Source organism: Meriones unguiculatus, chromosome 1 (genome assembly GCF_030254825.1).
Source record: "Meriones unguiculatus strain TT.TT164.6M chromosome 1, Bangor_MerUng_6.1, whole genome shotgun sequence".
Lineage (NCBI taxonomy): Eukaryota > Metazoa > Chordata > Mammalia > Rodentia > Muridae > Meriones > Meriones unguiculatus.
In genome coordinates this window covers 100494441-100522138 of record NC_083349.1, presented here as the reverse complement: position 1 = coordinate 100522138, position 27698 = coordinate 100494441, and the positions used below count along the sequence as shown (strand labels likewise).

The 27698-nt window shown below is 47.8% G+C and overlaps 1 protein-coding gene across 1 annotated transcript in view; it reads left to right on the top strand.

Annotated features, from left to right (window-relative positions):
* Positions 1-27484, top strand: part of Vit (vitrin) — a 113354-nt gene extending 85870 nt beyond the window's left edge. The window contains exons 8-14 of the mRNA XM_060364314.1: positions 40-84; positions 1713-1775; positions 5406-5553; positions 20102-20205; positions 22741-22967; positions 24842-25355; positions 26904-27484. Coding sequence (XP_060220297.1) covers positions 40-84; positions 1713-1775; positions 5406-5553; positions 20102-20205; positions 22741-22967; positions 24842-25355; positions 26904-27082 — 1280 coding nt within the window. The 3' untranslated portion in view covers positions 27083-27484. The remainder of the gene's footprint in view (positions 1-39; positions 85-1712; positions 1776-5405; positions 5554-20101; positions 20206-22740; positions 22968-24841; positions 25356-26903) is intronic.
* Positions 27485-27698: the final 214 nt, after the last annotated feature.

The following is a 27698-nucleotide window of genomic DNA, read 5'->3' as shown; positions in this document are numbered from 1 at the left end:
TTGGTTTTAGTACATTTGTTTCTTTTTATTGGAATTCAGGAGAGATGGACCCGTGGAAGCCTGGACCCATCCTTTTAGATTCAGGTAAGTCACCAGCTGACCTCTCAGCCCCAGCCAGACCAGACGCACAGCACAGAAGAGTTGGAAGGCCTTCCAGTGGGTGGCTCAGGCGTCCTAGCCCAGCCACAGTGGCCTTGCTAGGGCCTTGCTCCTGGGATCTTCAGGTCTAGGGATGGGCCCATTCAGGCTTTCCTAGGGGCGCCTGGAAAATAATGGTTTTTCAACAAGGAGAGAGAGACCACGAAGACAAAGGCTGGAGGTAGCGAGTTCATTGCAAGATGGGTTTAGACTCTCCCTTCTCCTGGCACCATGCACCGTGGTTCTCTGTTTCAAAAGGGATGCCTGGTGGTGGCGCACGCCTTTAGTCCCAGCGCTCAGGGGGCTGGCACAAGTGAATCTGTGAGTCTGAGGCCAGGCTGGTCTACGTAGTGAGTGCCAGGCCAGCCAAGGATACACAGTGGGACCCTGTCTGAAAAAGCAAAACAAAACAAAAATAGGAAAGAAGGTAAAAAGAAACTGGTATCAGGTTTTCCATTCTCATCGGTGTGTGTTTGCGTGTGTGTGTGTGTGTGTGTGTGTGTGTGTGTGTGCTTTTCAATGCATACCACATTAAATATTTGATCTTCTAACAAAGCCTTCCAGTTCTTGGTAGGAAGCAAGATTTTACTGGCAAGGGGGCGGGAGACAAGGATAGAAAGGTCAAATCTCTGAACTTGCCCCCCCAACACACACACACACACAAACACACACTGATAAGAGAGAGAGAGAGCTTTGAGACACGTTCCTGTGAAACATCTGGCCAAGAAATACTGTTGGACACCCAAAACAAAATTTCCAAATGATGTGAGGAACTAAAGTGAGCTGGCTGACCTTTAATGGGAAGATGAAATCATGCGCCTTGCAAACTAGAAAAACAAAACAACAGAAAGCTCAGCGCAGCAAAGAGAACGGCCACACCTGCCTCTGCTGCCAGAAACTTCTAGAACTAGGCGTCCTGAAAACTGGGAGACCTGGTCCCTGCATGTGTTCGATGCGGCCACCCTAACAGATCCATGCTTACGGTGCTTGTGGTTTATTGTCACATCCCGTGTCAGTAGCCCTAATAAGCCACCCACCCGGCCCAGCTGGAACCCAGCCCCATACCTTGTACCTCTGCCTCTAGCCTTATGTAAGAAACTGTCTTCTCTGACCTTCAATCTGAGTTGCGTTCCTTCTGGTACACAAACAACCCTTCCCAGACTGCCCTGTACGTGTCTAACTCATCTTTGTCCGGTGCCTACGTCACCAAAATTTGGCCAAGGCCCAAATGTACTGTAAAGGTTTAGACGACCCAGACTCATTTCCTGACCTCAAAACTTCCAGAATGTTAGAGAATGATCATTTACACCGGCACATCCATAATGTTTCCACATAAATAAACCAGGGCACAGATAGAAATGAGAGCAGAACAAGGTCCCCCAAGAGCACCCAACAGAGCACCATCGGGCAGGCTGCCGGCATCTATTTTTCGCAGGATGGGGCCGATGTAGATGAGAGGCAGCTATGAGCCAAGAGAGCACTGGCTATGAATGTCCACTCTGTCCCCTTCCCTGGGGTAAGGCCAGGTGCTTCCTATGCCTGGAAATCACAACTGCTTCTACTCCTCTTTCCAGGATTTGTGCCAAAAGAAGAACTCATCACACAGTCTTCCGAACCAGTGCCCCAGGGAGATCCAAGTGAGTTGACTGACAGCTGGAACCCCCAGGGCGGTCTTAACATCTGATGAGTTCTCTCTCCTCTACCTACTCACTTGCATTCAGACCCTCTTCTCTCCTACCACAGATCTATTTAGCTTCCATCTTCTGACACTTTGTTCTAAGGAGACTGGAGGGCTTTTGAAGGATTTCAAGTATGTGCATGGTGGAGAGTGGACAGAGGTTTTGGGTTTTTTTTTTTCATGTCACTATGGCAACAGTTTGAAGAATGAGAAGGGGTGGGGTGCAAGAGTGGATGAAAAGAATTGACAGGCCGATCGGCAGGGATAGGAGCACCGAGGGGGTGATAGAAGCCAGGCCTTGGAGACAGAACCAGAAATGAGAGAAATAGGCTGACTCATGAAATACAGAAAAGGAAGAATCTATAGGGTTGGAGCGTGGCAAGAGACAGGACAGCTTAAAATAACGTCACAGGGCTCTGGAGGTGACTTAGCCGGGAAAGGCATGTTTCGCCAAGCCCGATACCCGGGTTTCATTCATGGCGGGAAGAGAGAAGCAGCTCCCGTGAGTGCTCCTCTGAGCTATATGCTGGTGCTAAGGCACAGGCAGCGTTCTTCTCCTCAGGTACTAAGTAAACACATAGACATAATTTAAATTGTAAAAAGTAACTTGCACAACTGGCTTGATGGCACCACAGTGAGGGACACAGGATGGAGCAGGGTTGGAGACAGAAAGAGGCTGTATGTCTGTCATCTGCCGTGAGAGAGATTGATAGTCAGTCCAATAGCAAGACTGATACTTGGATGGGAAGGGGTGGTCCAGTCAGAAATGCAGAGTCCGGGACCAAGGTGACAGTGTAAATATCCTGTCATCCTTCATCAAATTAAAGAGTAAAAGAACATTAAGTGGGCACCAAAATGCCTCAAATTTTTTAAAGATGTTTAGGGTTGGGAGATGAACCATGGTTCAAAGCAGAGACTGTATGTTAGAAAGCTATTAAAACGGGACATGGATAACAAGGTAGAAAAGGAAGAAACAGCACACACGCAGATGCCACACTCGGCAGGGGATAGCACTCCTGGGACTATCACAAAGGAGGGACGAGAACAAGAAGAAACAGAAGTGCCTTCCAGCACAAAGAAAGAAAACACTTGCAACCCCTCCTAAAGCCAGCCGGCCGCCAGAGCACTGTCTCAACTCTGCTGCGTGAAAGAAACACCCGAAGACAGACCACAGACGCCCATCAATTGCCTCCTACCTCTTGTGTCAGACTGTCACTAAACCTCGCCACTCCCAAGATGGTCATGAGGCCAGTAGCATCCGAGAGTTGCCCTGGGAACTTGGAACAACTGTAGAGAAAAGCCTTCACCCCAGACATACTGACTGATTCTACAGCCACAGTTACCAGTGGTCCTTGAGGGTGGCTGGGAGGTTATTTTGCAAAACCTGAATAGCACCTGTGACCCGGGCATGCCTCTGATAGATATTAGCCAAAGGTACAAACTATGGGCCTGATGCATCATACGGCACAAAGCTTGTGTTCACCGATAGCATCAAACCATGTGGAACGGTGCCACAGAATTAAGAAAATCAGTGCATTGACTCCCGTAGACACATCTGCCCGTCCTTCCTCATCCTGAACCTTTGCTGTGACCATAAATGAGACACTGATGCTGAACACCTCGAGACTCCACCCACTAACCCTGTCACCTTCAGATGGGCATGCTGTCATTTCCACTGAAGAAACCCACTGGGTCCTAGCCTGCACATGCCATGAGAGCAACATAGTCAGAAGATATCCCGGGAGGCTGGGGGCAGTAATAGGGTGATTGCCTAGAAAGTGCAGCAAGGCCTTGTGTTTGGTCCCAGAGATTGGAAAAAACAAAGTCCTGGGAAGAGTGACAAAGGACACTTCCTGGCCAGCCGTCAGCAATCAGGCCAGAGAGCCAAAAGAACTAAGCGGATAAATTGTCTGCTGCAAAAATGAACACGCTGTTCCTGAACATAGTTCAAGACGTAAGAAATGAGCAAGAACTTGGTCCTTTAGGACCCAAAACAGATGCTCCCAAATCCACACACTGTTATAGTTGAAAAAGAAATGAATACGGGAAACCCCGCTATCTCTTCTTAGAATCCATTGCCTCTATTTTAAAAGGCAATATCAAACTAATATGCTGGCGCCTGGAAGGGAAACTCTTGTTTAGGAGTGCTTCTCAAGGTTACGGATCACATTTAAAGACAAATCTGATTCTCCGTCTGAGTGGGTACCAGGAGTCAATACTCTTCTACACACTGTAGGGGCTGGTGGGCCGAAAGCCCCGAAGGACATTACTGCCACCTGCTGGCCGTAATTCATATTGCAGAGCAAGACCTAAGAAAACGCGGTAATTCTTTTCCCTGTCTTCTGCTTCACCTCTGTCTTTGGCGGAGTCTTTAAACAACATTTGAATTTTGCTTGTTTCCTGAAATCTTCATCTCAAGGGTTATTCTTGGATACAGGCAGCATGGGAGAAAACCAGCTGGACAGGGAACCCTAGAAGGCGCTTGCTGACTTGGAGCGCAAAGCTGAGATTTGCTGAAGAGCTAAGACGCAAACAGCTAGACAGACAGCGTCCCTGTGCCCTCCTCAGAACCTGCTCTGCTTTCCATAGCCGTTTCTGCACGTTCTCAGACTCAGCTTTTTTCCACCCACCAGTTCTTCCTTGTCACTCAGTAACTATTTCTAACCGGTTTTGCTCCAAGCGTCGTCAGCTCAGAAGCCCTTGGTACTTTCAACAGTCCGCAGCGCCTTTCTTAACGGCCCCGAGGAAGCCAAGTTCCTTCTGAAGAGCGTGAAGGCCACGACAGCTCAGGGACAGGCGCGCTCGTCTGCGTGGTTTCTACCCTCCCACCAGGCGGTGCTGGCCGTTAAGCGGTCTTAGATGTTCTAGATCAAAATTCCCTACTCTTGTTTCTGAAATACCCTAGTCTCCCCAAATGCAAGCATTCGATAATTCATTGTTCATTTTGTATTAATCCTAAGGCAACCTCTGATCACGCTGAGCCAGCACGACTGCAGGGGAGCGTGACGCACACCGATTCCTTAGCCCGCGTGGCATTCACTGGGAGGCTGCAACCTTTAGGCCTGACATCCATCCTTCCCGCCTCTCTTTTGCCTTCTTACACACCAGATCCTCTTACCCAGGGTTTTCTTTGCCACAGATTCGACTGCCGGTCACCAACTGCGGTCTGGAAATATTAAACGGAAAATTCCAGAAATAAATAAACTCCTAAGGTTTTATTAGTTTTTATTTTAGTACATTGCTATAATTATTCTGCTTTGTTACTAGTTATTGTTAGCCTCTTAGGGTGTGTAACTTATGAATACAACTATATATATATATGCTATAATATATAGTCATATATAGTTACATTATATGTATTATGTATTCATATATAGTTATATATGTACACATACGTTTCATATATATAGTTTAGTTCATTCCAGTGAATTTATATGTATAAATATTTCCCATATATACAGGAAAACAACTAAATTATATAGTTTAATTCATACTATAAATATACATATATATTTCTCTGGGAAAACTGAGAAAGACAAGGTGGGAGCACCCAGAGCCAACAATCACAGCATCTTTTTCTGTTCCTCAGACTGCAAAGTTGACTTGTCGTTCTTAATCGACGGGAGTGCCAGCATCGGCAAGCGCCGCTTCCGGATCCAGAAGCAGTTCCTTGTGGACGTTGTGCAGGCTCTTGACATCGGCCCTGCTGGTCCTCTCATGGGCGTTATTCAGTATGGGTAAGTGCGGCTCATGCTCTGAGCTGGGTCATCGACTTCTAGCTACAGTATCTATGAGTCACAAAGCACCGATTCACTCTCTCCTCTAATGCAAATTTAAAAATAAAATAAAATAATAAAATGGGAGCAATCCATCTTATGAAGAAATGTGAGCCTTCCCAAAGGGAGGAACGGGTTAATTATCGCATGCTCATGAGCAAATGCCCTTCGAGCTCATGACTGAGTGCGAACAGAGAGCATTCGTTTGCGGGGATTAACAGTGCTGGGTGCAAATCACAGACAAAATGGTCAGGCCGCCACCGGTTTCTTCATCCCTAGACGAAGCTTGACTGTGAAGACATTTGTCTGAGGGGCTGTAACCTGGGCTACACTCATTTGAAGGTAAAGATGCTACCGGCCACAGTGTTTTCGTCCAAACAACCTTAGGCTTGTATGCTGCCCTGGTGGAGGCCATCAGGCGACAGGGAAACTCCAGGGCTCCAGCAGTCGGCCAGGCACTGAGACGGCTGGCCCCAATCCATCTATTTCATTAAGGGTAGGGCCACAGGGGCCATAGCAACACTCCAAACTCAACCTTCATTTCTCTAATTCAGAACAAGAAATCAATCTTAGTTCAGGTATGGATGCATTTCTCCTTACAACAGATTACAGATGTGACAGGTCATAATGAAAAGCACCCACAAATCTTCCATTTGTACATACATTTCAAACAGGTGGTCTGATCAACTGCTCCTAAGATCGAGATAATGATCATGTTAGTCATAAAGGGCCTTTGGTTACCCATGATGCTTTTCCTCCCCACATACCTATAGCTTAATCCTTGGAACTGAAAAGCGCTCAGTGCTCTTGCTCCAAAGCTTTGGTGACGGTGTGGCCATTCCTTCTGAATTAAAAATAAGCATTCCCATACTCCAACCCCTCCATACATTTCCAGCGGGCAAGCACCCCGAGGGCAAGAGTTACGGCTGTCGTATGAAGACCTTAGCAGGACTTTGAGTTCCTACAAAAATAAGTGAAAATGCTTTCTTTTTCAAATAACTTGTAATGTGTATATTTCTTTCTTCCATTGCTGTCAAGAAAAATCAGTAGGTTGCCTAACTGGCAGTTATAGTTAAGGGTCAATTATAACCAATTGCTGCAAATGCCACCAATCAGTGTCCTATGGCCTATCGTGAGATTTTGACTTGAAATCAGAAAAAAAGGAGGCTCTTTTGGCTTTTGTTTTCTTGTTTTCAAAATGTCAACCCATTTTCATTCCTATGTTATTTTTTTTAAGAGAGCAAATGCAGAGCAAGCCTTCCTCTAAAGAGCAAATAGAAGTATTTAGTGCCAGATGTCCTGCCAATTTTACTGGAGGATTCAAAGCTTGCTGTCTTATCTTGCATCAAAACTCGCTGATTTAAAAGCTTGTGTGTACCAGGGCTTCTGGTGCGATATGAAAACAAGGTGATGATGAGAAGGAAGAATGGCCAAAGAAGTGTTGTGTGTTGACAAGAACGAGGATTAAATAATAAAGGTAGCAGGGAAGCAGGATCAATAGAAATCCCTTCAACCCTGCTGGGGGGTGAACGTGGCCTCAGAGGTTGGTAACTTAATCCTCAGAACAATAGTGATGTGAGCTGGGGACAACCAGGGGTGCTTACCAATGGACTCACGTCCTAATCAAGGGACCAGGGTAGCTATCAGGAAGGTAGGTCTGCTATAAAAATGACTTTGACCCTTCTCATGGTCTCTTGCCTCCCACCATCTGACCCCATCTGATACAGTATCACAAAGCGAAGGAACTCAGCCCTTCTCCCCGTTTTCCCCTAACGTGGACCATCATGTTGTGTTCACATCCTTGCTTTCCAGTTTCACTTCCTAAGCATTCTCTGCTTTCTGCCTTCTCTCCGTCTGTATTCATTTAATTTGAAGCGTTCAGGGCAAGTGTGTGTCTGTCCCTCTGCTTTATGCTCGTCTAAACTAATCTGTCATCTTCGCCTTGCGGGTAGCAGGGCGGGGAGGAGAGCGTTGTGAACTGGCTGACAGGAGATCTGGATTCTGACCTCAGCCCTGCTGGGAGACCTTATGCAGTCACTTAACCTCTCCGTGTAAGTGCTGACACCTGTAAAATATGGGGTCAACTGATGATTTATTAGGGCTCAGCCAGCTCTGGCATTGTATAATTCAATGGCTGGCTCAGAAGATAGCCAATAAAGGAACGTTGGGCTAACAGGCCAGCAAGATGCTTCCTCTTGCTTGCAGCCCTGAGTTCCAATTAGGTGGGCTTATCCGTGATGAAATGCTGGGCTGCCAGGGTTGCACAGCCACTGCGGGCTGTGAGAAACCTAATAAGTTGGAGGGTGGCCTGACAGGGCTGAGAGGAGTCGCGCTATCCAGCCAAAATTGCGCTTTGTTGAAGGTGCCCGGTGACCCCAACCTCCCACCTCCCTTCACTTATTTCATCACTAAATGCTGTTACTGCAAGCAGAGGAGGGGATTGGGTAGTAGAGTGGGCACGGTGCTGCTGAGCTCAGGTCTGTGTCCCTGAAAAGGGAAAAGATCCTCGAGGAATCTGACTCCACTCACAGCCTGGGGATTCTCACCAGGTCCAATTGCTTCTGTGTGAGTCAGGGTGCTCTGGAGGAACAGAACCAATAGGAAATCCGGTTATCTGAGCTGGTTTATTTGATTGGCTCACACAATCAGAGCCTGGACAGTCACACTCTAGTTGCCAGCAGGCTGAAGAGCCGAAGAAGTCAGCAGCTGCTCAGGCCAAGAAGCTGCGGCCTCAGAGAAAGAGAAAACACTGACAGAGACTCCATCCGAGGCCAAACACTTGAAACGCCTCTTGGAGAACTGCTGGTTCAAGTCCACAGGCGAACACTGACGGGCAGCAGCAACAGCAGCAGAAAAAGGCAGCTCGCGAGGACCCATGTGCCAGCCCCCTCATTCTGCTCTAAAATCTTATATATTTATTTAGTGTGTGTGAAAGAGGGAATATGCAGTCACACGCATGCCATGGCACACGTGTGGAAGCCAAAAGCCAACTTGCAAGAGTTGGTCCTCTGAGACCAATTCCTAGTTGCTGGATTTCCACAGCAAGCACCTTTACATATCCAGAAATCCTGTCACCCCTTCTCAGCTTTTCATTCCATCCTGATCCCTGGGTGTGTCTTCCTGAATCCGTTTTTTTACCCACATAGCAGTATTCTCAGGAAATACCCTCCCTGGCCACACACCCAGACACAGGCTAAGCATTCTGTTAGGGGTACCTCAGGTAAGCTTAGGCATCTTCCTGCACTCCCACGTGCAGATAAAACCATCCCTTTATCTTAGAATCACGGAGCCTAAGACTCCTGGGTTTGCCATGAGATCTCCAGGCCCTGCCAAGAAGCGCCTACCCCATCAAGAGCAGCCACAAAGGAGGGGAGTGGGAGGGTTGAGAAGGGCCTGAGGAAACTGGGTGGCTAAATGTCTCCGCCTCTCAGGCAACACACCTCCATTTCCTTCACTGATGCTGCCTCACACAGCTTCCCGGACGAGCTCCTCAGGGTAGCTGAGTCAGAATTCAGACTTTTAGGTTTAGACTCCACAAGAGTTAAGTTATAAACTTCAAAGACTTGTGCCAAGTAGGGACACGAAGTAAGAAATAAAAGCCCAAGATGTGTAAATTGGTGAAATGCAGCACTCTGGATAGCTCAGGAATCCTAACTGAAAGACCCTGTGGGGACAAAGAGCAAGACCCATAGGTAGCCTGGTGAAGGGACCTGCTCGTTGAGGTGAACTCACAAGACTGACAAGTCACTGGTCACTCCCTCGCTCTCTCCAGGGTCTCCGGGGATCTCTGCTTGTCCCTTCCACTCTCCTCACGGAGATCAGCACCCTCCACCAGGCTCTTGCTGTCTGCTTCTCCAGTGCTTCACCTTGCGCTGGCCTTCTTCCTGTGGTCCAGGCTGAGAGGGCCGACCCTCCTCAGTACTGTGAGTTCTCTCCGCTGTTCTCTGCCATGCAGCTCATACCTCACGCTCACGACGCCCTGTCAGCAGGCACGGCGTTCCTCCCACAGTCGCCACGCAGGAGAGGTGGCATTTGGTGCAGACTCAGAAATACCACGTGGCTTTCCTAGGAACACTCGCTAACCATGGGAGGAGGGCAGATACCGGTCAGGGTGATCCTTCAAACGTCAAGCAACATGACCTCAAGACTGTAGCCCATCCCCCAGGAGAGCAGTTTCTAGTTAATGCTTCCCACCAGCCCAAAGCCAGAGACCCAGTGCTAGGTCAAAGGTCGAGGCCCCATCTTGCACATGCATTCTCAACTTGAAATTATGCAACCAGTAGGTGGGTAATGCACTTGATACCAAAGGGTGCGCTTCTGCAGGAAATCACAGCCAGCGTTCATGGTTAGGTACAGCAATCGGCTTGCGGCTTGCCTTGCCTTGCAGATCAACCCACAACCACAGCTGCTAACTGCCCCCTGGACTTCCATTTTTTTTTTTTTTTTTTTTTCATTTCAGACCCATAAGTGGAAGAGAACTGTGTATGTTCTCTTGGCCTTCATTGCCAACTCTGGGACACCAAAATAGGAAAAATGGATTTAGAACAAAGCCAGTTTTCTTCATTTAAAAATAAGTGTTCCTTTGCCCTAGGGCTGCTCCCTCTTTTGTAGGCTGTGACTTGGGCTGAACTTCCTGTATCTTCTTGCCTCCCATCCCCCTGATTCCCAGCCTTGGACTGAAGACTTGCAGTCAGGCACAGTGGAGCAGCAGGCATGCTGGCACCTTCCGTGGTTCCGTGGTGCCACCCATCCACGGGCAGTCAGAGAGGAGGGAGGAAGTAAAGTTGGCACTGCATGTGCAGCAGAATAACGGCCTCAACAGCTATGCACACGCAAAGGTCTGAAGGCTGTAAACCAAGGGGGCCTTGCTGACATAATTAGAGAGAGACGGTCACCTTGTTGACCTAAGATAATAACAAGTCTGTGAGAGCAGAGAAGCTTTCTCCTAGCTGTTGTCCACCAAGGACACCGACTGGAAGAATGGAGAGATGCCTATTGCAGGCTTTGAGGACAGGAGGTCATAAGCAAGGGGCACAGGCACTCTCCTGAAGAAGGCAAAGGCCTCCTGAAAATGGGCACCCCTAGCAGCACCTTCAGCACCAGACTCCAGACCTTGGGAACCATGAACTTGACACGTGTCATTCAGGCCACACATTTGCTACAGCAGTGATAAGAAATAAACCCAGCTTGCAATGGATTCATGCTGCCAAGTGGTCCCTGTCTGCACCAAAGAGAGGAGTGGGGGGGACCACGCATGCGATGCAGCAGGGATATGGATGATGAATATGAGTCACAGCGCCCACGAGAGCACACAAACACCACGCACGTGCTGCACAGCTCCCTGAGTGACAAGGAACGGCGTAGGCTCTGACTTCACACGAGCATCATTCAGAGCGCTTCTAAGAGATGCCTCTTACTTCCTCCCAGGCCCAGATACGTGGAACCACTTTTCTCTCTCAGAGAGACAGGCAGGCAAGCCGAGTAAGCTCTGGTCCTTAGAAGGACAGAGTCTTTGAGCTCAGTGATCTGAAAAGAGAACACACAAAAGAATATTGGGGGGTGGGGAAGTAGCTCAGAGGGTAAAAGTGCTGTCACACAAATATGAGGACCTGAGTTCCTATCCCCAGAACCCATGTGCAAATCTAGACACGGCAGCATGCGCTTGCGATGGTGGTGCATCTACAGGAGATGGAAACGGAGAAGGGAATTCAGGAAACACATGGGCTAGCTAGATCTTGGGATGCACAGTGGAAACATTAGTTCATGCCTCCAAATGAGGTGGAAGCAAAGACTGACACTAGATGTTGCCCCCTGACCTCTGCATGTGTCCTCTACATGTTCACCCATACTTAACACCCACGCACATACATGATACCATAGACATATACCATATACCATGTACATGCACATATACACATGTTACAGAGAGAGGAAAGTTTTTGAATAGACTCCTGGGCTTCTTTTCCCTCTGTGATGTCTAATCTTAATTGTCAACCTGCCTACATCTGAAAGTAACTGGGACCCAAGCTACCCGGTGCTCCAGTGAGGGATTTTCTCAATAAAATTATTTGAAGCAGAAAGACTTCATCTTAAATCTGGACCACACCTTCTGGGCAGTCCAAATGAAAGGACACGGAAGAAGGAAACTCTGTAATTTGCCTGCTTGCCCTCACTCTAGCTGGCAAGTTCATCTATCCTGTTACTGTGACCAAGATTAATCCAGGTTCTTCAGGGTTCCAATGTAGACTGAAGACCAGCAACTCTCCAGGAATTACCAGGACTCCAACACATTGTTAGGATTATTGAAACATCCAGCCTCATGGACTGAAAAACTACCAGATTCTCAGCCTTTCCATTTTCAGAGAGCCAGTGCAGGCTACCTTGACCACATCCTATGAGCCAGTCTAATAAATGCCTTCCTAATATATATGTATATGCTATATAATACATACCTTTGTTAGATATCATATGTAATATGTAGTATATATTAAAGGCAAATTCGTTATATGGGCTAATATAGCATATATACGATATATATTCATTCAATTGGTTCTGTTCCTTCAGGTAACCCTAACAACCCTCCTGTGCAGTTCTCTTGAGGTATGTAGAGAGCAATCACACCTGGCTTCACCAGTGAGTCCTGTGAGCTCCTAGCGCACATTGGCTGGGCTTGAACAGGGTTCTCTGAGACCACTTGAAAAGTGGACAGCCATCTTGGTGCACTTAGATGATCCATAAAAATTCTGATGCCCAAGCCAAACATCAGTTCAAAGAAATCATAATTGTTGCATGTGGAGCCAAGGCACCACTAGTTTCTCTGGTAACAAATCATGCAACAAGAGAGGGAAGGCATGGCCACTGCTATAGGCCTATGCTGCCATTGTGTGAATCCTATGTTAGACAAACATGCCTCCTTCTAGGCGACCAATCACAGGGTTGCTGGACTCCACCCCACCCTCTCTCAGTCTTCCTCTTGCCCTTTCTAGATCTCTTTCTTTTGAGACTTAGTTTTATTTTTAATTATGTGTACGCATGTGTTTGTGAGTGGGTGTGTGAGTGTGAGTGCAGTTGTCCATGGAGGCCAGAAGAGGGCGTCAGAGCCAGAGTTACAGGTGTGAGCTGCTGACATGAGCACTGGGAACCGAGTTCTTGGTCCTCTGCAAGAGCAATACACACTCAACCGAGGAGACATTCTCCAGCTCCTCTGTTCTAGGCTTCTTGTTTATTCTTTCCTTCCTTGTCACTGGGCAACCTCTTTACTGCTCTCCTGGACTTTTAAAATGTTCACTAAGACACTGATCCTTAAAGGGTGATCCATGCTGTCACCACAATATCAGAGGTTAGAAATACACGACCTCAGACCCCGTGCTGGTTCTCCAGGAGCAAATCTATATCCTAACATGACCCAAGGTGGCCAGAGACACGCGAGCTTGGGAAGCTATGCTGTCTAGACAGCCCAGTGCTCACCAGGAGAGCCCCCTCCCCAGTGTGGTTCCAGATTAACATCTGGTGTGCCTGTTGCTTCTGGAGGGATTCACAGGTCAGCAGACAGAACATCCCATTTCCTCCAGCAGAGAGTGATTAAAGAAGCTTTATTTTTTCTCTTTGGAAAATACTACTATAATTCACATAAAGACACAATTCTGGAAGACTCTGTTCCTCCCTTTCTGCCGCCAGGAAATCAAAAGGCCAGTGTCCATTTGTAAGGGTTGTTGTACAAAGTCCCTCAGCAAGCTGGCCCAGTCCATGTGCACTAATGCTGGCAGTAGCTGCTCTAGCAGATCTCAAAGCTCTTGAGGGGTTGGGGGCAGAATCATTTTCATTTTGAGCCCTCTGTCACCTCTCCCGCACCCACCAACATGTTCCTTGGAAACCCTTCCTGATCTCACAGACTTGCTTCATTTTACTAACCAAGTCCATACCATCCCTATCTCAGCCTACAGTGGAAATTAAATGGCTAAATATAGATTATTTTGTAGTAACCTACAGACAGTGTGTGATTAGAGTGAGCAATTTTAAAAAGGCTCTTGCTGGAGGAAATATGATTATTAGCTAATATTTCTCTACTTGCATAACAAATTATTCTGAGAGGTTCAGCCATTTGTTGAAACTGTTCAGAGGTAGATCAGCAGACTCTGGGACATGAACAGAACAGCAGGGTTTTAACTTTAACAGAAGTTCTCCAAAACCCGAGGCTGCCTGAATCCTCCTGAATGATTCACTAGATTCTTTATTTCAGAAACTCCCAGGCCAGGGTTTGATTTTCTTCTTGAAGATATATCAAGTAACTCATGCACTTTAACAAATGCCCCTAGTGAGTTTACCATCAAGGAGGTGTGGACATGCTGTTACCCAACCTACCTGGCCTCTGCCCCAAAGAAACCATCTGTACTCATCCCAGACCAGTGTCCTTGCTTCCAAAACCTGCTCCCAGCAGCCTTTGCTAGTATGCAAATTATCCCTTTCTATGTGCTGCAAACTTTTTGCTCTGCACCATTTTCTTTGCGCTGAGCCTAGTTTTTCTTCCAAATGCAGAACAATTTAATGTTTTGTCCGTAAACCGTAAACAACTTTATTTGTTTCTCTTGTTTTAAAGGTAAATATCTGATCCCACTGAGGCAGAAAAATATGGTTTCGTTGCATGAGAACTTGTAATAAAATTAGAAATTCAAAGACTGTCTACACAAGAATGTGAGGAGCATAATCTTTTAAGTTTTATTTAAGTGGACTCTGTCTTCTTCTGTTTTCTGTTTTTATAACAAAATACCTGATGGCCGTTATTTTTATAAGGAAGATAATTTCATTTAGCTCACATTTCCAGGGGTTTGAATGTGTCACCAGAATTTGCCCCACTGTGGAGAGGAGCTCGTGAAGGATGTTAACACAGGGCAGGGGCTGCAGTAAAGGGGGCAGAGGTGCAAGTGAGACCCATTCTGAGCAAGAACTCTGGGGAGGTGCCAGGATCCTCACAACAACCCCTCCTTGTGAGACCCAGCCCAGTCCCTAAAGGCCTGCATTCATTCCTCCCAAAGATGGTTCTCTCGGTACGCAGGTACCCGTAAAGAGGGTCAAATCCACCACCTCCCTATCTTACAGATTCTACCGTGTCAATATCATCACTCTGGAGAGCAAGCTCCCAACGCATCAATTACTCAGGACACGTAGCTTCTGAAGCCTAGAAGCCCTGTCTGAGGAATAACCAGGCAAGTGTCAGCCTATTCACCCTGGAAAAGAACAAATCCATGCCCTCCTATGCTCTGTCCTGAGAACTGCTGTAGCTGACAGGCTGGCAATCCGCTCGTTTCCTGGACTTAAACAGAATGAAGTTTGGTAATCATTTACTGTTTACCACATACTAAGCCATTCTGCCCCGAGCCATTGAAGAGAAATATTGATGTAAGATTCATCTAAGTGATTTGATTACATTTTCCAGGAAGACCCTTGGTGGACGAGTTCCACGTCTTTGCCCATAATCATAATCACCATCAGCTCAGACACTGGGAAGGATTTCAGAGGTCCCAGGGCCAACTTTTTAATCCACTAAGATAATAAATATATGTGATGGAGTTTCTCCTCTTTAGGACTTCACAGGTTAGCTAAGGAGGCAATATTTTTATAGAAAGGGCATTAAAGAAAGTGAAAAGCACCTTTTCATCAAGTAAATGAAGCGCGCGCTGGACTGTGTGCCTCTAAAGATGCATTTGCGTATGTGGTGCGAATGCATGATGCAATTCGAGCAGTGGAGACTGGGGCGGAGCTCTGAGGAAGCAGGTTCTGCTACACAGAGAATGAGCCAAGGAAGGAGACACAGGCCTTGCCTGCCCCCTGCGTTCCCCAGTTACGCATTTCTACATGAGCGCTAGGGATCCAAAGTCAGGAGGTTACAGCTGAGCCTCAGGATTTGTGCATCTATTTATCTGCAAATTGGCTTGCTCATTAAAATGCACATTCATTTAATACCACCTTAGTAGGCTTTCACAATCATTTCTGGTAATACGCTGAGGTGGGGAGAATATTTAGTTACCTGATTAAACACGGTTGAATGAGGTAACAGGCTTACTATCTTGGCTCTTAAGTCATTTTAAGAGTTAATTTACTGCTCTCTCTCTCTCTCTCTCTCCCTCTCTCTGTCTCTGTGTGTGTGCACGCACGCACATGCTTTGCTTTGGTGACTGCTGTTTTAAAAATAAAGCTCACAGAAACATGTTTATCAGGTAAGCACAGGCAGGCATTAGTTACCTGCAGTTAAGCATAGATGAACACGAGTCACCTGCAGGAAAGCCATGAGTTACAGTGCTATTGGTTGTGGACTCAATGTTTATGAATCAGTACGTTGTTAGCCCTTTGGGGAAAGGAGAGGAAATCTGCTGATCTGGAGGTGAGTGTACCCCAGAAAGCTCTAAAGAAACATCTACGGGGCTGGAGAGATAGTCTTTAGTGGTTAAAGACTATACCCACAGTCATAAATATAAGAACTTCTACAGTGTGATGAAGATGTGAAATAGATGGGGACAAGCTTGAACTCATGAGATAAGAGCCGACTCAAAAGCAAACAGAAGGGTTAGGCTTGTTGGTTCACATCTTTCATCACGAAACTTGGAAGGCAGAGGCAGGGAGATCTCTGTGAGTTCAAGGCCAGCCTAGTCTACATGGACAGTTCCAGGCTAGCCAGAGCTACATAATGAAATGCTGTCTGAAAACAAAACAGAACAAAATTAAAAAACCAGAAAAGGAGATGGGATGTGATCCTGTGGGAAGATGCGTGTTCTGGTTTCATTTCCGCCACTGTGATAAAATACACTGAGAACAAGCAACTTAAAAGAAAAGGATTTATTTTAGCTCACAATTCCTGGTTATAGCACAATACTGAGGAGAAGTCAAGGCAAGAGTTCAGGAAAGCTCATCACCTCCAAGAGCAGAGAATAGATGGGAGCAGGCCTAGTACTCAGCAAACCCACCCTACTCTTAGAAACTACAGAGCCCCATAGGCAGCCAAAACAATCCTGCGTAGACATGCTCCTAGGCTGAGCTGGTGTAGACAGTCCTACACTGAGACTCTCTTCCTGGCTATTCTAGGTTGTATCAAGTCGACGATTAGAGTTATCACAGTACATGCATAGGCGTGACTCCATCCCAGAGGAGAAAAACAATAGCCTCCTGGACTGCGATGCTGAGAGACAAAAAGTCGAAGAAGTTTAAGTCACATCGCATAGCCATGAGGAAATGCTTGACGTTTTTACCAACAGTCTTATTCACCACACTCCTGTCGACGGCCTGCTCCCAGTGACCTAGGTCCTCCCAATGCCTCGGGTTTTAACTTCTAGTAATGCCACGAATGAGAGCCAGTCTCAACATGTGAGCTTTCGAAAGACAGGCCAGATCCAAACAGAACCTTAGTCGTTCAGTAAAGAGACTTGAAGTCCAAAGCTGGGGAAGGATGGGAGGAGCTATGAGAGACGGTAAGAGATGGGTTTGATGTGGCATTTGGTGAGGAGAATGACAACGAATTCCCTGAGTCAAGGTGTACAGAGGAGGAGCCGAGTTGAGCAGAGCAGACAATAAGGAGAAATGCCTTCAGTTTGGAGCTACCAAACCTGAGGTCCCTTCCAATGGAGATGTGTGGAAGCCATTGCATGTATACCTGGGGTTCAAGAGAGGGAACTCGCCGGTGTGCTGACTGCTATTGACAAGCTGAGAAAATGTGCATGATGGGGGGGGGGGGTCATCACCCAGAGGAGAGATGCTCAAAAATGGGACGAGGAATGTTGTTTCTTTGGTACTGCCCCCGAGGACCTCTATGCACCAGGCACTCTGTGATATGGTATGAACTAGAGAGAGTTGGAGTCAGCTGGAGCTGGGGGGTGAAAGAAGAAAACAGGTACAAAAACAGAAAACTGAAAGAGACTACTCAGTATTTCACTAGAATACAGGGAATCCTAAAATGAATGAATGAATGAATGAATGAATGAACGAATGAATGAGTGAGTGAACAAATGAAAAGAGAAAGAAAAGGAGAATTCATTGGTAAGTTGTGATTAAATCATGAATGCTTTGACAACCAAAGTATGAAGTCTAACAATGGGAGTACATTTTCTTAAACGGCTAATCACATTTTCTTAGCATGGTAAAATGGTTAATCTTTGAAGGAAATATCATGTTCTGGGGTTCAAGGGCAGGGTACCAGCATGAACTCATGTCTGGTGGGATCCCTGGGAAGATAGCAAGAGTACAAGCCAATGGGGCATCACATTGCCCATCAGTATGCCAGGGAGCTATTCAGAGTTCAACCCACTCTTGTGATGACTCATAGGTGCTCAAGGCTCCTCCCACCAAAGTCACAGTTCCTTCCAAGCGCCATTCCCAAGTGGCTTCAGCACACCTCACCAGGCCTGCCCTCATAAAGACCTCATGATCTCTTACCACTGCCACCTTAGGGATGAATGTCCCAACATGTGAACTCAAAACAATATCCAAACCACAGCAAGAAGTGTCATTCCTTTGTTCATTCACTCATTCATTCTTGACTCCGGGGACCACGCCCAGAGCCTAACACATGCTAACCAGGCACGAGCTAACTTCCATGCTGTGGATCAAGCCCCTAGCTTTGCAGCTGCTTCGTACATTCTCCGCCACTGTTCTACATCCAGAACCCCTGAGATTTCAAGCAGAGCAGTCTTACAGGCAGAGTTAGAGCAGAAGGATCTGGCAGATGCTAACGCCACCACTGCCGCAGCTAATAGAATTTCATAAGAGAATCAGGAATAAAAGTTAAGGTGAGCAGAACGGCTGGGAAACGATGGGTGGGGGCAGGGAGGGGTGGGAGAGATTAAAGTACAGGGTTTGAGGTCGGTGGCTGGAGTTGAAAACAGCACTTACTGAAGCGCCCAGAAGACGGCGGGCCCTGCAGATTGCTGTCAACCTGCCGCTTAGACAAGCTCTGCCTTCCTGGCAGAGCTAAGATCAGCTTGAGACAGGGAGGAAAGTTGGGAACAGGGAAGGAAGAGGGATGGGAAGGGGGTGGTGTAGGCCTCCTCTCTCTGAAGCTTGATGACAAAGTTCCCTGTGGACCACACTGGAGTCCCAAGGATGTGCTAAGAACCAGGGCACAGTTCTCACCCCAAACTGTCCAACCAGGTGCAGGGCTGGGTTCCTGGTGCTTGTGGACACGCCTTCAAAAGACTCCCCACCTCCTGAGGACTCGGTCCCACGGTCTGTGCTGGCTCTGTGGTGTGCAGGCTCCCTGGTCCAAAAACAGAGAGTTTCAACACGAAGGCATCGTTAAACCAAGCAAGGGCTCGTTTGGGGCTGCACGGGGTGTGCACCAGGCGTCTGCTCTGCCTGTGGCTGAGTGTCAGTGCCCCCAGCAACGTGAGCTCAGTCCTTGCTGCGCCGTGACTGAGGGCACACACCCCTGGCAGAGACTTCACTCCTCTGGCACTCCCCCACACCCTCTGCCTGACAGTTCAAGCCTGTTCTCATTGCTCTCCCACGCACGCATAGTCGTCTCTGGAGAAGGGTCCTTATTCTGCCTCACGAGTGAACTCGCTCCAGATCTGCTCCAGCTGCCTTTTTTTCAGCCCTCAGAGAGATGACATTGACCTTCTGGTGAGATTACAGTCATGTTACCTAGTTGCAGGAGTCACAAGATGAGACAGGGATAGTGGTCTTCCTGGCACCACTATTGGTGATTGGTTCCAGTGCTAGGGGCCACACAGGGGATGGCTAACAGGCGAGACTGTCTGGTCACCCACGGAGTGGCCAGCAGGCGAGAGCCTTACTTCAGAGGGTCTAGGCAATCTGGAGACACTGAGAGCTCACTGGTCCCCTTCTATGGCAGAATCTCACTGGACCTTAGCAATACGATCGTTATGATGCTTTTGATCTCTGTGAGGAAGCTGGAACCCAAAGAGTTAAACGACTCCTTGAGATCGCGCAGCTAGACTGATAGACCCTGGGAGTGGAGACGTCATTGTCTTGACTTGTGCAATCTCCGATGACTCCACCGAGCCGGTAGACATGTCCAACAGATGTCAAACCAAAGCAGAAGTCATGAATGTGGAGCAGTAAAGACTGAACAGGGGGTGTGGGTGGCAGTGAGAGGGGGCAGAGGAGGGAAGATTGTCGTCACATGCACATATACACGTAAGATGTTATCAGACAACAAAATCAATAAAGGGAAAGGCAACTACATTCCGGAGGAAATAACTAACGAGAACCTTTCTCCCTGCTCTGAGAAGAAACAAAGTTTGCGCAGCTGTGACACAGTCCGAAGTAGAACTGAAACCTTGCAGGCCTGTCCCGAGCGGCCTGCCGTCTCTGTGTTCCCTGTGGAGGACCTCAGCCTCCCTGTCTCGTCAGCACCTTGTCCTCTGAGGAACGCCTCATGAGCACATCCTCGGGCTCTGTCATGGCACCTGTTTCACTTGTATATGAAGGAATCAACCGTGATGTCTGCCTTCCTCCGAAAGGAACAACTTTCTAGTTAACTTTGATTTCTTGTTCTCTTTAGAGACAACCCTGCTACCCAGTTTAACCTCAAAACTCACATGAATTCTCAAGATCTGAAGACAGCTATAGAGAAAATTACCCAGCGAGGAGGCCTGTCTAATGTAGGTATGTGACCCAGATTTGGGTAATTCCACCTTGTTGCCATGGCACACCTTCTATGTGGCTGTCTTATAATATTCTATACTGGAGGAGGAGGGGGAAATGATCCATCAAGAGATGACATACAGCCTCTGTATCTTTTCTAATGTATTCCCATGGATTCAGGTACAAGAATGGTCAGATCGCTTGTTCCTTGGAGTTCCTACCCATTCGGTCCTTTCGGTTTCAGCCACATTCCTCAGGCCTAGCAGGACAGCTTCTGTGACCACTGCATGGTTGGCCTATAGGCTGCCAACAGTTAGCACTAAATCCGGTCACCAGTTCCACTCAGGACGTCCCTTCCGGGGGTCTTGTTCCCATCCAATTTGTCGTAGTGGTGACTTTGCCAAGAAGCCATTCTGAATGCTCGGGCTAAAGAATGCTTCTTCAGCCATTGTGATGCTCCTCCATTGACCAAAGGCCCGTGTGCCTCAGTCAGCTACATAGATTGTTTCTGGAACTCCTGCATGGTGACTTTGCGTTTGAAGATGAGTTTCCTGTGGTGTCTGAGCCTGAGGAGGACATCCAAGATCTAGTTCTCAGTGGGACAGCTCCAGAAGTTCCATTTCACCTGTTCACCCAGAGGAGGCTGGACAAGAAGGAATGTTTCCGTTCCTTCAGCCCTGCCCGAAGACTGGGGGGAAGGATGGTTGTGCTTTCGGGAAACTTCCAGCCATTAAAGGCCAAAGGAATTTATAGCGGTTTGTGTGGAATAAAGCAGTGAGCGGGGATAACTTTCATGGAGCATCCTTGGTGTTATAACAAGTCTGAGTAATTAGTGTCCTCCCTCTCATATCTCTCTAGCGACCAGAACACTAGTATCTGGCAAATGCAGAATCCTTTGCTGCAGTGCACTGATAAATAACCACAAGCCAATTCACTGTATCCATGTCTGTAAATCCACGTTACCTGCACCATACACATGATGACGGGGATGGCATATGTGTGTCCAATTTATTGCTTACACAAGCAAAATTTCAATGAGAAACTTTGGCCAGGCATTCACCTCCCTGATGAGGTCAGAAAGGGGTCCTAACCTTGTTGCTATACATTTTCAGAGGGTGATATGTCCTCACTCTGCCTCTGCATCATGCAGGAGTTCCAGAAACAATCTATGTAGCTGACTGAGGCACACGGGCCTTTGGTCAATGGAGGAGCATCACAATGGCTGAAGAAGCATTCTTTAGCCCGAGCATTCAGAATGGCTTCTCAAGGTGTCGTGCCAAACAGGGGACAAAAAGGGGGCTGTAACCTCTTCCAAGATCAGAATTATGTCAACAAGGCCTTCTCATGAACTTGTGCCAGCCAGTTGTCATGATGACGGCTCACTGCTCTAGCACTATGCCCTACATTCCCCATTCTCACTTTAAAAAAAAAAAAAAGCAGGCTCCACCTTTACCATCATCAAAGCTACCAGTCAAACCCAGTGCTGAGAAGCCAAATCCACCACAGTCTCGTCAGCAGAAAGGGCAGAAACGAAGTCACAGCCCCTCCCTGGCTTTCGTCTTCTAGACCTCCATCACATGCATCAATTTAGGGGACTAAGATGAAGCTGGAAGTACAGGCACAAGGGCCTATGGGCAACTCAGCTTTCAGCTGTCAGCCTCCTGTTTCAAGGTGGATGGAGTATGTGTTAAGCTCTGATTCACTTCGGCCTCCATATTTAAGTTTGGATGGGGTCAGGTAACATCTATGGCTTCCTACAACTTACACACTTAGCTCTGGGTGCTTAATATTATGCTGGAGGAGACTACTGGGTGCTTTGAGCCTTGAGTTCTCAACAGCCATGGTTTTGCCTTAGCGACGGGGTCTCTGCAGCTAGTTCACAGGGGTTATCTAAGACGTTTCTCCAGCAGCCTTGAAAGCCAGTTGCTTTCAACTGACAGTTAAGACAGCCCAGGAGATCCAGGCTGACCAAACCCAGAAGAGCACTGAGTGACATTGTGTTCATTCCAGAGTCTAAACAAGGTGATTTGAACTGATACTGAAATGAGAACCCATTTGAGAATCTTCTAGAATCTCCTAGATTTTTTTATATATTCATATGAACAAAAGCTCTCTTCAGGGGATACACACACGCTCTCTCAGGACCCATAGAATCTAAGTTAAGAGCCACGCTCTATGCAGCCATGCTAACTCAAAAGCAGCCAGCCATTTCAGTATGCCCAGGAGGACCTAGGACATGCAATGATAAAACTAGGAAAGTTCTGGGGAACTGGGGCAGTGGATTGAGCTAGTTGGAAATGTCCAGAGAGCTTTGCACAGTGTGAAATACACACATGAAAGACGCATGCTGGAGACGCCATTATTCCTCATGACTGTGGCACTCAGCTGGGGCAGACTGCTGGAACTCTAGGTCCCAGGATCTTGAGTGACCTCCCTTCTCATACACATCAACCAGAAAGGGAATAAGTATGTTTGTCTACACCTTTTTGTGCTGCCGAGACCTGTTCTTCATAGTTACCACAATCATTCCAAGCACAAATTTTCTTTTTCTTCCAGGCCGCGCCATTTCCTTTGTCACCAAGAACTTCTTTTCCAAAGCAAACGGGAACAGGGGTGGTGCTCCCAATGTGCTTGTGGTCCTGGTGGATGGCTGGCCCACAGACAAAGTGGAAGAGGTGTCTCGAGTGGCCAGAGAGTCAGGGATCAATGTCTTCTTCATCACCGTTGAAGGGGCTGCTGAAAGCGAGAAGCAGAATGTGGTGGAGCCCAACTTTGCCAGCAAGGTACATAACCGTCCCGGGACCCACTCAAGGGCAGGAGCCTCTACACTCTGAAAAGCTCCAGTGACCACAGAGCTGTTTCCTAGGGCCTTCAAATGTACGTGAAACTCGTGACTAGGTAGTGGGGCCTCCCGTGGGGGAACCTGGTATTGCCCTTTGAACAGCAAACTTTATTCTCATTGCACAGCCAGCAAGGGCAAGAGCATCGCCCTAAGAGTCTCACTTAAACCTACCTTGCGCCTCTCACAGCAACAGAGGACCCAACCAAACAGCCACAAAGACTTCACACACACACTTGAGCACCCATCCATGCATGTATACACACATGCACACACATGCACACACATGCACACACACACACTTACACACAGGCACATACTACAGTGAATCCATCTGACAAACAAACAAACAAAAAAGGAAGCCTATACTTCCCAGACCAGAATGGTCATGTTGCTATGATACTCCTGGATGGCCCAATGGCAGTGGCATCCCAGAATCACTCCTGGATCCCACATCACAGCTCTCACCCTCTGTTAGCCAGTCCTAAACCAAGCTCCCACGCCCCCCACACACCCCAGCCTAAGATGGTACTGTGTCACAGGCCCATTCCTCCTTAGACTCTCCCAGCTTACTCTGAAGCATCCGGTGAGTCCTCTGGGCCCTTGCTCCAAATCCTTCACCATTACCTGCTGCAGCTAAGGCACCCTGGAAAGAGGACCCAGCCTCCCTTCCTGGTCAGCCAGCTGTGACCTCCACACGCACTGCGTTCCAGCCAAATCGGTCTCCCGTGCACAGCCAGCACCGTCAGTGTCTCCTGCCATGGCTTTACACAGGCTGTCTGGTGGCTCTCCTCCTCTGCACCGGCTAGCCAGGACGCAGCTCTGTCCCGGCAGTCATCTGCCTAGGTCATAGAAAGTTCCATGAACCCCACGTAGGTTTTTATAAATCAATTAAAAAATATTTCCTAGGAAAAACCTAAGTTACTTCTTGCTTAAAATAATTTTGTCGTTCCACAAGTTCGTTTGCAGTTGTGAAGTCTGACAGATCCTCAGAAGTCAGTAGGATCCAAATCCTTCACCACTTTCAAGCCTAGTCAAGCCTAGTCACTTCTAAGAAATCCTAACTAGCTTGCTCAGAATTTACGTGCTGTTCCCTTCTTTTTTTTTTTTTTTTTTCCTGGAACAAGCTTGGGCACAAACAAGTAAACACTCATTTGCCTGGAGGCAGGGTTGTATGACAGGCAGAGCTTGGAGTTTAATGGCAGATAAAATTGATGTTCTGGTCTCAGGGACTCAGAGATGGCCCTTCACAGCTGTCCCCTTGTTCCATGAGGAGGGGTCCATGTTACAGGATGAGGAGTGGGAACCAAATGAGAGACCATGAGAGCATCTAGTGTGACTCCAGCACACGTGGCCACTCAATGCCTATGAAGCCCTTCCGGTATAGTTCAGGGCTGCCATGGAAACAGGCCTGTCATGTGTCAGAGCAATAGCTTTCTTTAGTTCTTCCCGTGATGGCTGGTACCCACAGATGCCACTCTTATAGCTGGTTTCTAGTACAAGTGAGTTGAGGAGCCAGCAGAGGCATAAATATGAACCTAAAGCCAACCATACACAGCAACCTGTGAATCTGCTCATCCGACCATTTTTCACTAAGGGAGAGATCCAGCTGAGAGGGGCAGGAGCGAGTCCAGACGTTACTGGCAGGGTCTTGACCTCAGTGGAACCCATCCAGGAAGCCGGAATAGAGAAAGTGCCCTCTGAAGTCTAATCCAGGAAGCAAGTCTGTAAAGCCTGCCTAGTGGTGAAGGGTCCTGGTGGCGGGCTGAAGGACTTGATCCCCTGACCTTCCCCGCATCCTTCGGTTCTCTCTTCCAGGCGGTGTGCAGGACAAATGGCTTCTACTCCTTCAACGTGCAGAGCTGGTTCGGCCTTCACAAGACGGTGCAGCCGCTGGTGAAGCGGGTGTGCGACACGGACCGCCTGGCCTGCAGCAAGACCTGTTTAAACTCTGCCGACCTCGGCTTCGTCATCGACGGCTCCAGCAGCGTGGGCACGAGCAACTTCCGCACAGTCCTGCAGTTCGTGGCCAACCTCAGCAAGGAGTTTGAGATCTCAGACACGGACACGCGCGTCGGGGCCGTGCAGTACACCTACGAGCAGCGGCTGGAGTTTGGGTTCGACAGGTATAACAGCAAAACTGACGTCCTCAGTGCCATCAAGAGGGTGGGGTACTGGAGCGGGGGCACCAGCACGGGGGCTGCCATCCAGTATGCCCTGGAACAGCTCTTCAGTAAATCCAAACCGAACAAGAGGAAGGTGATGATCCTCATCACCGACGGCAGGTCCTACGACGACGTGCGGATCCCAGCCATGGCAGCCTACCAGAAGGGTGAGCATTCCCGCTGTAAACGTGGGCAAAGGGGCGCTTCTTGAAGGGGTGGGAGACCCGTGTCCTTGGTGCACAGGGAGGGACTGGGTGGATGGCTCAGTGGTTAGGAACTCTTGCTGCTCTCGCAGAGGACCTGGTTCCGGTTCCCAGGACCACATGGTGGCTCAGAACCTTTTATAGAACAACAATGTTTTTAAAGAAATGTAAGTGTTGGAGGCGAATGCTTGCTTCCTGTTTTTCTCCCCTAGGGAGGCTTTTTCTATACGGCTCAGGCTAGCCTCAGACACTGCATCCTCCTGCCTCAGCCTCCAAGTGCCGGGATTATAAGCTCAGGTCACCACACCTAGATGAAAAATATGATTTTTGTTAATGACGCCTGTCTTAGAGTTTCTATCGCTGTGAAGAGACATCACGACCCAATGCTTAGAAAGGAAAGCATTTAATTGGGCTGGCTTACAATTTTAGAGGTTTAGTCCACTATCATCATGACAGCACACAGGCAGACATGGTGCTGGAGATGGAGCTGGGAGTTCTGCATCTTGATCCACAGGCAGCAGGAAAAGACTGAGACACTAGGCCTTTCTTGAGCTTCTGAAACCCCAAAGCCCGACCGAAGCCGCAGTCCTCCTCCAACAAGGCCACACCCACTCCAACAAGGCCACACCCACTCCAACAAGGCCACACCCACTCCAACAAGGCCACACCTCGTATAATGCCAAACCTACACACACACACACACACACACACACACACTCTATCTCTCTGTGTCACATGCACGCTCACACAAACAAGCAAACAAACAAACAGTGTAAAAGCCTTAAGAAACCAACCAAAGGTTTTAAAAGCATGGAAGATGAACCAAATATTTTTATAAATATTTATAAAACTCAACCACACTTAAGACTGTCCTGTACAAGCCATGGATGTGTAACTGTTGTTCTGAAAAGTGCTGTGGAAATAAAACAGCAGGAAGAAAACCTTAAGTGATAATAAGTTAAACCAAGAGCCAGATGTGGAGGCTCAAGCTTTAATCCCAGTACTCCAGAGGCAGAGGTGGACAGACCTCTGTGAGTTTGAGGCCAGCCTGGTGGACATAGCAAGCTCCAGGCTACACAGTGAAACCTTGATTGGTTTTGTAGTTCTGTGCCTCCTTGTAATGTGGGTTGCCTTTTAGAGTATTCTTATGCTTTTATAGGTTTATTTGTTTTTATTTTGTAGCAGTAGACGCTTTGTCTGCATGTGTGTCTGTGCCCCCCATGCATGCAGTGCCCCCGGGAGCCAGCAGATGGCACTAGATGCTATGGCATTGGAGAGACAGCCAATGACATGGGGTTGCACAGTCTTGGTGCCCAACTTGGAGATTCAGTCTGAAAACGTAGTAAGAACTATGCCCCCTGGAGTACCTGGGTGGCTATCTGCCCGCCTGGCTGGGGTTCTCTCATTTGTTTTCTTTGGCACATTTCGGATATGGGGAGCCTGGAAGAAAAATATCCATTATTAGTGCCTTTGCCTGGGGACGTTTGCCTCATCCCATCTTTATCTCCACAGGCGTGATCACGTACGCAGTAGGCATCGCATGGGCTGCTCAGGACGAGCTGGAGATAATAGCCACCCACCCTGCCAGGGAGCATTCCTTCTTTGTGGATGAGTTTGACAACCTCCACAGATTCGTGCCCAGGATCATCCAGAATATTTGTACAGAGTTCAACTCGCAGCCCCGGAACTGAGTTTGGAGCAGAGAGAGGCAAACGCCGCTTTACTGTTTCTTGGGACCATCCTCTTTCGGGGGCGGAAGGGGGTGGTGGGCAGGGCTTGGGTAGAGCTTGGGGAAACGCATGCACTGTTTACATTCTTCGCTTTTGGTGGTTTAAGTGATTCAAAATTTGCCAGTTTAAAATCTGACTATCAAACTGCAGGTTGGGTTCAAATACTGCATTGTTTTTGCACGTGCTGAAGAGTTTTGACAGGTTTTTTGACAGTTGTTTCCAAAACGCATATCCAGAAGAGAGTACAGCTCTTACGACATGTTTGAATTGAGCTTTTATGAGAAGTTTGTTTATATTGCTCATTAGACCTCTGTAATTATCCATACATTTCTTTCTCTCTCTCTCTCTCTCTTTTTTTTTTGTCATGAGAATGTAGGAGTTGCTTAAATAAATATTTTTAAAAATTACACGGACATTTTCTGATCATGTGATGGGGAGTCTCTGGGTCTGTGGTGAGGCCATCCTCTACTATGCCTTTGCTTGCAAAAAAAAAAAAAATCAATACTAGATGTGGGTATGCACTACAATGAAGAGGGGGGACCTTGACGGAACTTCGTGTCCTCTGTCAGAGACTCAT